Source organism: Ambystoma mexicanum, chromosome 4q, assembly GCF_040938575.1.
Source record: "Ambystoma mexicanum isolate Mex_15411 chromosome 4q, UKY_AmexF1_1, whole genome shotgun sequence".
NCBI classification, from domain to species: Eukaryota; Metazoa; Chordata; class Amphibia; order Caudata; family Ambystomatidae; genus Ambystoma; species Ambystoma mexicanum.
In genome coordinates, this window is record NC_090928.1 from 681,089,252 (window position 1) to 681,101,824 (window position 12,573).

The following is a 12,573-nucleotide window of genomic DNA, read 5'->3' on the forward strand; positions in this document are numbered from 1 at the left end:
GAAGCCTCCCTGCCATTGTGGACAATGTTTTCAAAGCCCTCTCTTACCACACCTTCTGGGAGATGTTCAGCTGCACCACCCACTGCAGACCAGAGGCTAAAAGAAAATGTGGCCACGGCATAATAGGTGTGAATTGTTTTCTTCCCCCATGTGTCCAATCTCTTGCTTTCTTGTCTGGAGGAAGGGATGGGAAAGTGGACATCTGCAAGATACAGTAAGCTTCTTGCACCACCAAACTCTCAGGGTAAGCATGGGTGGAGGGAAAAGCCCATTCAGAGGGGGATGGGTGATGTTTATAGGTCAGCTGCCTGTCTACAGCCAGAACTGAGCAGCTCTGGAGCCTCAACTGACACATTGATGGGCAATAATGCTTCCTTTTTGGGGAGCGCATCCAGGATATCAGCAAGTTCACAGTGAGCCTTTGGTCTGGATGAGGTTGAAAACTCTAAAGTATCAACCTTCTTGGCAATAAAGTGTTTTAAAGATGCTTGGGTCCTCCCCGGAGTCTGAGCTGAAGTATGTCCAGCTCCAGGGAAGTATCCACGACACTGGCTTCCTGGAGATCAGTGGCCAATTCCACCAAATCATATCCACAGAACTCTCTGGTGAGTCCCTCTCCTCTTCACGGCATAGTGGTTCCATCTCTATGGGAATGGTTTCTCCTTCATTGAAGATCTGACCGATCTTTGACATAAAAGGTCTCATAGGAAGAGGAGCATATTTGAGGGCAGCCTCAGCGCCACGGGTGCAGATGACCCCAAAGTAGAGGTAGATGCTGGTGCAGAGGTCTCAACACCTGAAGGCGGGGCCAGTTGCTGCCGGGATGGGTATTCTCCAACAGGAACCGGGGCTAGGCCCATAGGTTCCCGATTGTGGCCTCCAGAGGGATCCCTGCTGGCCTTTTTTCCTCCAGGGTAGAGGAAAGGGTTGGCAATAGTACTGGTTGTGCCGTCTCAGGGTAGTCCTTTGATCAGTGATTCTTCTTCAGCAAAGATGAAGAGTGGTGCAGAGAAGAGCTGCTAGGCAAGCAGGTCCTTTTAGGGTACAGCTTCTCCTGGTAGGACCGGGGCTTTTCTTATGATAGACATTCCACGGATCTATGTCATTTGCTTGCAGCCCATTTCGACAAATCGCTTTCGTTTTTCAGATTTCTTTTACTGCATTTTCCAGCAAAAAAGGCAAGGGGAAGTCTCCACTATATCGCCCCCCACTCACCTTTCTTAACACTTAACCCCAACTCCCCAGCTACATTTTGCAGTATAATGCAGAGAGAAAAAATGCTGGGAAACTGGATTTGATTAAATGGGCCAAAAGCAAAGTGGTTAATACCGGTTCTGCGCCTGCGATCTCGATTTAGATAGTTTGGTTTCACCCTTTTCTATGTGGAAAAGGCAAAATGTTTGGCCCCCGACTCCAATGCACATTTGGGTGCATGAATTGACATGACCCGCAGTCCTAGGTGTTGTGATTCTCCCAAGGCAGTATAAACAGATCCTAAGGGGGTCACGTACCAAAATCTGTCGGCCACAATCTGAACAGGGCTTGAAGCCTGCAGGGTTGGGCACGTTGAGTGAACAAGTAGCGTGTTCCCGAAGAAAACGGAGTGTGTGGAAAAATTAAACTGAGGTCATGGGAGCGGTGCCTATATAAATACTAATCCCTATATCATGGCCAGCGTGGGACACATAGTGGCATCAGGCAGAAGCACGCCACCTTATGGTGCAAATGTTTCCAAAGATCAGCTGCACTGGGGATCGAATATCAGATGAGGAATCTGTGGGAGGAAGTAATCCATTGAAAAATGTATATTTACAATATGACAGACCTCCGTTCCTTGATAGGTTATTAAGGTCACTGCATAATGTTTATCGTGTGAATGCACAAAATATACTACAAGGGAAACAACTGGTGGTTATAGAATAGGACATGAAATTACTCATGGGATATTACAACTTATAATGTACGTTTTACAATTATAACATTGTACTCATTACAATAAGTCTGCTTTCCTGAAAAGCAATTCAATCTTTTATTTATAAACATTTTCCATAAAAAGTTTTAATGTTGGCATATCTTCCCCAACTATAAAAAAAAAATGACCAAGTCTGTGGATTACATGCATAACATTTTGACATTCTCATTTTTACATCGTTTACACACATGATCATGAATATACATGCTTCTTGAAACTATTTCTGCTCCAAGTTATAGCTACACATTATAAGAAAAACAATAATTTAATAGGTTTTAAGACAAGTTGGAAATGGAAAGCCCCTTTAAAAGATACCTATAAGCTTTTGGTTCTTGGGCAACATTAACATGGTGTTGTCCCAACGGTCAACTCCCATCATTCAACCACCTTAAAATCAAATAGGACGACTATGGCAGAACACATAATTTCATGTTTTCATCCTCAAACACGCAACTGTTAAAGTTTGTACATTGTGTTGCAAATGAACAATTCCAATCACTGCAAATAGAATGGTCTTACATATTTGATACTCCTGTATGACGCAAGCACTAACCCACAACATGGAAAGTTTTTTAACATGCAGTAGAAAAGCATTTACAATCCAATGGTATGGAGAAAGTTTGGAAAACGCAGATGTAGTTTGTTCTTTTCAATTGCATAACAAAGCGATTAAGGAGGTTCATGCACAAGGCCTGCTACTAAAATCCAGAACAAACAGTATTAGCTTGATGGCACATTCATTTCGGACAACTGCATTTACAGTGCAAAGAAATATGCAAAAATGAGGTAATTTGCTAATCCCCAGAAAGTATACATACAGTACAGCAACTCTCCCTAATCTGCCCCTACATCTGTGGTTAGACTGGATATAGTCAAGCTTACATATTTCAAATATTGCACAGAAGGATAAAATGCTATTAAGAGGTACTGTGGTTTTTACTTTATATTTACAATTTTGACAATAAATATGTTACAGTACTTGGCGTCTGCCTGCTTTTTACACCGAACATGCACTACGTGATCTTTAGGCAAACGGTATTTCTATCCGGTTATAGCGATTCATGAAATAAACATACACTTCTTAAAACGTACAATGGAACATATTCTAATCAGGAAGCCTTGGTTATTGCTTTATTCAAACCCAAAGTGAACGTATAGCACACTGCTGAGAGACAGAAAACATCTCCCAAAGCAGTGCTGAGCCCTGAGTCAACCTTCATGCACTGTAACAGAGTTAGGCTTCTTCACTATTCACGCCATTGATTTCCATAGAAGTGCTATTTAAACTACCGGTTTCTATAGGGATGGCATTTACACCATTTATTTCTGCGTGGATGTTATTTGTATCAGTAGTTAAAATGCTGGCATTATTACGCATGCAAAATGATGGTGTGCAGGGAAAATGGCTAGGCGGGCACAAACAACTTCTCAACATTCCTTCCGGTAATTCTCTCTTGAGGCGCTCCTGGTGCTCAATCTGGAAAACGTTTGGTTGTTCGGGATTCCAGTCGTATATCCTTTTAAAATAAAAGACAATAAGCTGTCAAAAATAAGTATAGATTTTAAACTTAATTCATACGCATCGCCAATTACTTTGGAACTTTTTTTCTTCAATGATGCAGCAAAACACTAGGATACATTTTCTTAATTTACGTAATTTCCAACATGTAGAGTGCCAACAGTTCTGGGCACTGGTCGACCAATAATGGAGGAGTCATTGAAAAATGATCGTGCTCGCTCGTTTCAGGAAGAGGTGGAGTTTCAGAGCATTTTTGGGGGACGAGGAGACCCCCCCCCCTATGTGGATGGACTGCATGTTCCATAGTTTGCACACATTGATTTCACAAGACGGTCTCGGAGGTTCACTCAAACAGTGGTCTAGGGAAAGAGTAGGAGACAGCTGGAGTATTAAAAAAGTGCACATGATTGGAAAGGCAGGGTGGCTTGAATCCCCAAATACCAGCGCCATAGGTTGCCACATTTTTTAATTTCGCATCGTAGGCTCGTAGCATACATGTAGTAGGTTGTACCACCCTCTATTCATTGCAGCATCAATTCCACTTGTTTAAATGAATGCATTTCAGGAGATAATGTTTAGTGAAAGCGCATGCCCAAGTAATCATAACGTGTAACCTTAGGCATCGCCTCCTTATTCGCGTGAAGAGCAAATTACTTACCTTCGGTAATGCTCTTTCCGATGGGCGTTGCTCCCACGGATTCCTCATCTGTGATTTCTATTTCCCAGCATCAACTGCTCTTTGTAAACGTTTTCGCTGTCAGGGGCCACAGCATGGCTCGGCCCAATGCCTCTACACGCCCCGCACGGGATATGTCGAAGTAAAACCGAAAACCCCCCGAAATTCGCCAGTTATGGTAAGCTAAGCAACCATAACTCGCACCACCACCGTGCACTGCTAAGACTAACACCCAAGACATCAAAGATGACATCACAAATGTCATTGATGACATCACTGATGGACAGAATCCCATTAAACTTTGCAAACTTATTCGGAATCAGGTCAGGAATATTATTGCAGTTCCATTAAGTGGCGCCAAAGTTACTTGGCACCAAGAACTGCTTTTCACCAACCCTGTAATGCTGAGGTGTCTGAACTTCTCAGGACTGCTTGCGAACATCCGGACTGTTCGCTGACTTTTACGGCGAAAAACACCTGTTTATTTTGCTTCTTGCAGCCATAGCCCATCCCATCCTCATCACCCCTAACCTCCCCAGAGAGTATTTGAAAAGTTTGACAACTGCAATGTTGTGTTTTTTTATATTGTTTCACTGCGATGTCCGCAGCCACCGGCTGCTGTCCTCGAATCCAAGATGGCGGGTGTTTCCAAAAATCTGATGCACTTCACGCTTTTCACCATCGAATCAGTGGGCACGTCCGATGTCCGCGGACACCACTTTGCTTTCTAAGCCAATCGGTGTCCTTTCCGCGGAGCGAACCGGGAAGTGTGTCCGCGGAGCGGACAGATATCGCACATTGTTTTGGACCTACTTTTAAAAAAAACCTACTGGCCGGATTTCCACCAAATTTAGAAAAGCACGCTTCCAAGACCAAGCCGCCGCTCCTGCCGCATATTTGGTGCAAATCCGTCCAGCGGTTTGAGCTGTAGGCGTGCCAGAAAAGGCACTCCACGTTGGAGAACCGAGATGGAGCCCAAACCCTCTGGTGGAGTGAGCCCTCCTTGCGGGCCAGATCGGAGAAAGCTGTGAATGTTCCATCAAGACGGTCTGTTTGGTAACAGCCCTGCCAGGTAGGGCACCTACGTTACCAATGGAAAGTTGTTCATCAGTCCTGTTCTCCCATGTCAGAGACACACAGAATTTGAGGGCCTGCACTGGATCCAGCCAATGGAAATGCTCCTGTGCATTGCAAGGATGAGGTGGTTGAAAAAAGACTGGTAGATGGATCTTTTCAGAGAGATGGAAATCAGAGAACATCTTCATAAGGTAGGACGGTCTAACTCTCAATGTCGCCTTCTGCTTGGAGAAAACCAAGTACGGAGGATTACAAAGCTTGGAGCTCACTCACCCATATAGCGGAAGTGACGGCAACCAGGAAAATCACCTTAAAGGTGAGCAGTCAAAGAACAAGAATGAACAGGCTCAAACACTACATTTAAATTAGATTCTGGAACAAAGAACTTGCATGGGGGAAACCTATTGGAAAGACCACCCAGAAATGGAATGACCGTGGGGTTCGTCAAAAAGGAGCCCTGCCCGGGGTTCTTTTGAAGACCGAAATGGTCAAAAGATACTCGCCCTTCCCTGTACCAATCTGTTAGACCGTCCAGGCCAAAGATAGAGGAAATTCCAACACAGAGGAAGTGGAGGAAGTAGAAAGGTCCAGATGACTCTCCTGGCACCAAGTTGAAAACTTCTGCCACCTACAGGCACAAATGGATTTGGTGGCCGGTCTTCTAGAAGATAGAAGCACATCCAGAACGCCCTCTGACAAATCCCACTCCCTATACCTCAGCCCAGTGGCGTTATACAAAATGTGGGGGGCCCCCTGCGAGCCATTCTGAGGCCCCCCCCAACTCAGCGACAAATCACGGTTCGTTCTACACACTGGGCAGGCCTAGATTATCACGCTTGCACAATACACATGAACGTGCTGCTGAAGGGGTATGCAGCACACTGTACTAGGAGAAAGATATAAATATGTGTTGTAATGCAATATACAGAAAAACACAGATGTGTTCACCATGCACTCCTCTTTAAGATATTTGTAAAATTTGATAGATCTTAAATAGCACAAAAATGCTTTTAGAAAATTTAAGGTGCAGGGGAGATAACAGTCAACCCTGGCATATGGGTTGTGAAATATACGAAAGCAAAGTAAGTTCCTAATAGAGGAACTCCCGTCCCCTGCACACTTTCACAAGCTCAGAATGAGCCAAATTGTTAATATGACTTAGATACACCGTAAGAGTGTATAGAGACTTTACAATACTTATTAATTTGTATAAAACACAAGAACATTGTTTGGTATTAAGTCATTCATGATTCAATATATAATATTCACATATATTCTCTAATAGAGATCAACCAATATTTCGGTTACTTTGGTATATTTCATCAATGAAAAAATATTCACTCAGTTATTCACCCCAATGAATATACAGTCCTTTTTTTAAATCACTACTTATGAACAGCTTGTCACAAATTGATAAACCACATGGCCATTTGCAATCAACCGACGACCATTATGATGTCACCGCCTAGAACACCTCCATTAGGCTGACACATGTTTGAATTCTTTAATTGTTTGCATAGTACGGTTTTTAATTTGAACACAGCAGTATAGACAATACTGACCACTTGAAATCCGAATTTGTTGAATTTATTGTTGGACAAACTTGATTATCTATGGAAGAATAGACTGAACAACTACATAATTGAATAACTGAGTGAATATTTTTTCATTGATGAAATACACCAAAGTAACCGAAATATTGGTTGATCTCTATTAGAGAATATATGTGAATATTACATATTGAATGACTTGGAGACTAAGTTACCATATAGGTAATTATGTTTTTTTTTAATTTCCCTTTAGATGTGATACATTTTGTTGAATATGCCTCTGAAGAAGAGATGAATTTCTCGAAACGCGTTGGGTCATCTATTAATTATTGAAAATTAAAGAAACTGAAAATACCTGCAATTGATGTGTTGAGATTCTTCATTGAATACCAAACAATGTTCTTGTGTTTTATACAAATTGTATTGTAAAGTCTCTATAGACTCTTACGGTGTATCTAAGTCATATTAACCATTTGGCTCATTCTGAGCTTGTGAAAGTGTGCAGGGGACGGGAGTTCCTCTATTAGGAACTTACTTTGCTTTCGTAATATACAGCACACTTTGAGAATAATTGGCTAAAAAGCCAGAGTGTTTGCAATTGTTTTGTAGGCTAACACCAATCCAATACATGCTATTCACCAACAATGCACAGGAACATGAATGCTTTGCTATTAAAAAATGTCATGCCACATTGAAAACAGGTCCCACTGGCTGCACAATGTAGACAAGTGTAGACACGTCCTAACACTACAGTAAAGCATGCCTGCCAGGCCACATTTAGGCATACCTAGACTGGTTGCACAAAAATGCCAGTCGAAGCAATAACACTCATCAAGAAGAGAGCACACACTGAAGCCCGGATCTCTGCTGCCTCCATCAACACCGCCAAACTCTTTAAAGTCTGTACGGAACTGGTCAATCCTGCGGTCTCCATCTCTCCTGTTCCCTCCCAGGCCCTCTGCATGGCTCTGGCCTCTCACTTCTGTGCTAAAACTCAGGACATCCTGTCAACTATCTCCTCTTTCTCTCCCTCTTCCTCTCTTGGCCTCCCTTTTGCCATCTCTACCTCTCCTCCTCCTTTCTCCTCTTTCTCTCTGACAACACCTGACAAGGTTTCTAGACAAGTCTGATCCATGAAAATGTTATCCAAACAGCTGCTCCCCTGCTCCTCCAGAACCATCAAGGACCATATTGACACCCTTGGCCGATTTCTGTAATCAGTCTTTCATCACTGGAACGTTCCCCTCTCCCATTAAGCACTCCCTTGTGCACCCACTCCTCAAGAAGCCATCTGCCGATCCTACCTGTCTGGCAAACTATCGCCCAATCTCCATCACCCCTTTCCTGGGCAAACTCTTGGAAAAAAGCTGCCCATCTCCCAGCTTACTCTCCACATTGAATCTGTTGGTTGTCTCCATGACCATCAGTCTGGCTTCAGAGATCCCAGAGGCACAGAAACATCTCTCCTGAACACCTGTGAATATCTGCTCTCTAACCTTGATTCCAGCCTTCCTTCTGTCCTAATCCTCCTTGATCTTCCCTCTACTTTCGACACAATCAACCACGCCATCCTGATCAATCCACTATGTGAGAACCTGGATATCAAGGATCAGGCCCTGGAGTGGCTGACCTCCTTCCTCTTGTACTGCCCCTCCCAGGTCCAACTTGGTCCCTTTCTCTCTGCCACCTCTCTCTCTACCTGTGGCATTTCCCAGGTCTCTATCCTCTCACCCTGGTTTTTCAACCTCTACTTGGCCCCTTTGGCCCACCTGATCTCTACCTTCTCCTCTAACTTTCAGTGTTAAGCGGATGGCACTCAGCTTTCCTTCAGGCTCCTTTCATCTCTTGCTCATTCCTGACTGTCTATCTGTGATTCAGGATTGGTGCACCTCCAACAATTTCTACCTTAGTGCCATTAAGATGGTGATCCTTCTCATTGGGACCCCTGCCCCTGCATTCCCTCTCTCACTCTGGCTGCCCACCTTGGGCCCTCTTCCTTCGCCATCCTGCAAAACAAAAACCCTTTTGTCATCATCAACTCCACTCTCTCTTTCTCTCCTCGCATTTCGGACGTCGCCAAGAAGTCTCACTACCTACCAGCTGCTCCTCCTCAAAGGGACTCTTCCCTTTTTTACTTTCCCACAGAAGCTCACTGTCTCCAGAGCCCTGTTTCTCTCTAGGCTGGACTAGTGCAACAGCCTCTTTCTCAAGCTGCCTTCCTCTACTCTCCGCCCTCTGCAACTAATCCAGAACAGGACAGCAAGACTTATCCTTGGCCACAAGACCAAGGATCATATGTCTACAGCCCTGAAATCTCTCCACTGGCTCCCCGAGGTTGCAAGAATCAAGTTCAAGACCCTTTGCATTATCCACAAGGCTTTCTGGGGTCGGGCCCACACTACATCCAAAGCTCTCTTCCAAAATACCATTTTTTTCTAGCCCTTCCCCCGGCTACTAAGGGCTAGATGCTTCTTTAGGTAGAGAGTGGGGGTAGATTTCTCTCCTCTGCAAATGCCTCCCTCTGGAATGGCCTCCCTGCCCCTCTCAAACATTAGCGGATCACCTGATGTTCGAGAAGCAGCTCAAAACTTTACTCTTCTCCTCTGCTTTCGCTGTCTCCCACCCCTGCTGGCCTACCTGGCCTACCTGTCTGCTGTACTGACTGGTTGCTTGGCGAGTCTCACTGAGTGCAGGCTCTTTCTTGATCAGTCACCTTTGCACTGCCTCCAGCCTACCACGCACTTAGGGACTGTAACTGTAACCCTAGAGTCCCTTGTTATCCTTGCACTACCCAGAGCCACACTGTCCTGGCTGCACTTACTAGGAGCCTTGCAGCACTGTTTTCCCCTCCCTTCTTCCTTGCACTTCCACCCTCCCTTTCCCCTTGCATTTCTCATCCTCACACTTGCACAATTTGAATGACACAAGACCTAGTAAGATCATTTGTCTTTTCCACCCTCTATCTTCACTCCATTGCTTGTCGAGCCAAGAAACACTTGTATACAGGCGTGTTATAATAGACTTATATCATATCATTTTATCACAGATGCTCCAAAAATATACAATGCTGCAGTAAGAAATGGCTAGACTGGCAGCACCCAAATGCCAATCTAGCCAGGTAATTACACTTAGCAGGACTGCACAGTAAAAAGAAAAGTCATACCAAACTGAGGAATAACTAGATTGGCTGCACCAAAATGCCTCTCTAGCAACTAATACCACATATCATGCCTGCTTAGCCTGGACATGGACAACCATTATGATTTATCGCACAATCCCACCGCCCACAGATCCGCTCTCCCTCTTATGCCCTACCCCAACCTCCAAAATTAGGTGCTTGGCCCAGAATTACCTTCATGTCCATCTTCCTTGTCCCAGAACTTACGTTTCAGGCTCCTTGCCTCATAGGTAAGTACTGGGATGAGGAAGCGTGGCATTAGGAGTAATGAAGATACAGGTAGCTAAGTCAGGGATTACCTCCATGTACCTCTACCTCATCCCAGTGCTTGTGTATGAGGCATGCTGCCTCATACACAAGTACTGCCTCATACACAAGTACAGGGACAAGGAAGAATAGGGCTAGGAGTAATGACGATTACCAATAAGTAATTAAGGCATTAAACACAAGTAACAGCTTAACAATATTCAGTTGACTGGGCTGCAGCACTCCCCCCCCCCCCCCCCCCCAGAAATGTTGGGCTGTGTTAACTCAACCGGGCTGACTTTCAGAGAAGTTGCCGGACAGAACAGGAGACAGATGTTAAACGGCACCTGGGTTTCTCTGTTAACAAGGGCCCATCAGTTACTAACGTAAAGCATTTCACTGTTAGTACCTGCATTCAAATGCCAAATGATTTAGGCAATTGAAATTGTGATGTGGGCTTAGTACTTTCATGCCAGGGAAGTGTAGAAAGGGAAAAGGGGACGTTAATCTCACAACAGTTCATAAGAGGGTGCTTTCACACTTAAAGTAGAGAGTTAACTGCTTGTAACATTGAAGCTGCACTAAAATAGTCTCATTAAAATGCGTAAAGAAAGAAGTTTGATGCCCCCACACAAATAAGTTTGTCTCCCCCACCACCCGTGAAGTTAGCGCCTCTCCCAACATTTGAAGGATCAGCCCCCCGAAATGTAGGTTTTGTTGCGCCCCTGAACACAAGCACAAACGCCATTCACCATATACACGCATGCACACCCAGCCATCCTTACATTAAAGTGTGCACTCTTTCACCATACAGGAACACCCAGGCAGCCATTCATACATTTAAGTGTGCACCCTTTCACCCTGCAGGCACACCCAGACAGCCACCCATACATTTAAGTGTGCACCCTTTCACTGTACACGCACACACACACACCCAGTTACCCATACATTTGTGTGCACCCTTTCACCATACACTCACACAGGCAGCCACCTCCACATTTAAGTGTTCACTCTTTCCCAATACACTGACACACGCACACGTCATGGGGTTGAGGGGAGCCCTATTACTTCAAAAAGAAATTGGACCTCAGTATAAGTTTGTCGGTCCGGTAACAACAGTACCGGTAAGCTTGCCGGTAGCGTTGTTACCAGACCGGCAAACTACGAGTTCTGCTCACGGGTGCCTTCCCACCAGCAAGGTCTGACTTGGGGGGCGTACCGGCACCCGCGAGCCGAGCATGTTGGACACACCGGCAGCATTCTGAATAGTGTCGGTGCATCCAAGCTCCCCATTCCCATTGGAATATGGGGATCAAATGGGAATGGGAGCATTTTTTCCTGGCGCCTGTGAATGGGCAATTACCGGGTCCGGTGGAGCCGTAATGACCCGGTAATTGCCCATTTGCGGGTGCTGGAAAAAAGCGCAAGTTGGGCGGCAGCCTGCCGGTTTTACCGGCAAGGCTACGGCCAAACTTGTAATGAGGCGGATTGTTTCTTTTGAAATCACTCTGACTTCATAAAGAAATGATTTCTGTTAAGGACTGAACCATAACTGAAATCATTTCTTTATGAAGGCAGAGTGACTTCAAAAATAAACTATTTCTTTTTGTAGTCATAGGGCTCCCCCACCCCATGACATGGAGGCCTTCAGCCTGGGGTCTTCCATGTCATGGGGCAGGGGGAGCCCTCGGACTTCAAAAAGAACGTTTCTTTTTGTAGTTACTCTGTCTTCATAAAGATATTATTTCTGTTACAGAAATAATTTTTTTATGCACGCAAAGTGATTTCAAAAAGAAATGAAAAAAAAAGATTTTGAAAAAATATTTTTTTTCATTTTTTCTCTCGAAGTGGGGCCCCCTCCCAGGGCATGTGCTAGCGGGGCCCCCCGCACCGCAGGGGCTGCGGGGGCCCCTGTTATGCCAGTGCCTCAGCCGTTCAGCAGCCACATATGAAGCTTCAGGCGGCAGAGGTTCAGGTGTAGGACCCTCCACTCCAAGTGGGAGAGGAAGTCTGTCCTCTGCAGAAGACGGCAGGGAGGGCGGATGGCCATGTCCAGCAACTCTGGGTACCATGTTCTCCAAGCCCAGCCCGGAGCGATCAAGATCATCATGGACCTCAACTGATGCAGTCTGCGAGAACTAGCAGAATAAAAGGCATCGGCGGGAACACATAGAATAGGAAGAAGTCCCATTTGACCGTCAAGGCGTCACCCGGAGCTCTCAGACAAGGAAATTCCCCAGAGAAGAACTATCTGCACTTCCTGTTGACACTGGAAGTGAAGAGGTCCACCTGGGGAATACCCTGGTAGGAGAATATCTCCTCCAGATCTTCCTGACAGAGCTCCCACACGTGAGA

The 12,573-nt window shown here is 45.1% G+C and overlaps 1 protein-coding gene across 2 annotated transcripts in view; it reads right to left on the reverse strand.

Annotated features, from left to right (window-relative positions):
• Nucleotides 1-2,005: 2,005 nt before the first annotated feature.
• Nucleotides 2,006-12,573, reverse strand: part of GPCPD1 (glycerophosphocholine phosphodiesterase 1) — a 1,217,556-nt gene continuing 1,206,988 nt past the window's right edge. For both annotated transcript variants that reach the window (XM_069608267.1, XM_069608268.1), the window contains one exon: nt 2,006-3,489. In XM_069608267.1, the coding sequence (XP_069464368.1) occupies nt 3,207-3,489 (283 nt within the window). In that variant the 3' untranslated portion in view covers nt 2,006-3,206. The remainder of the gene's footprint in view (nt 3,490-12,573) is intronic.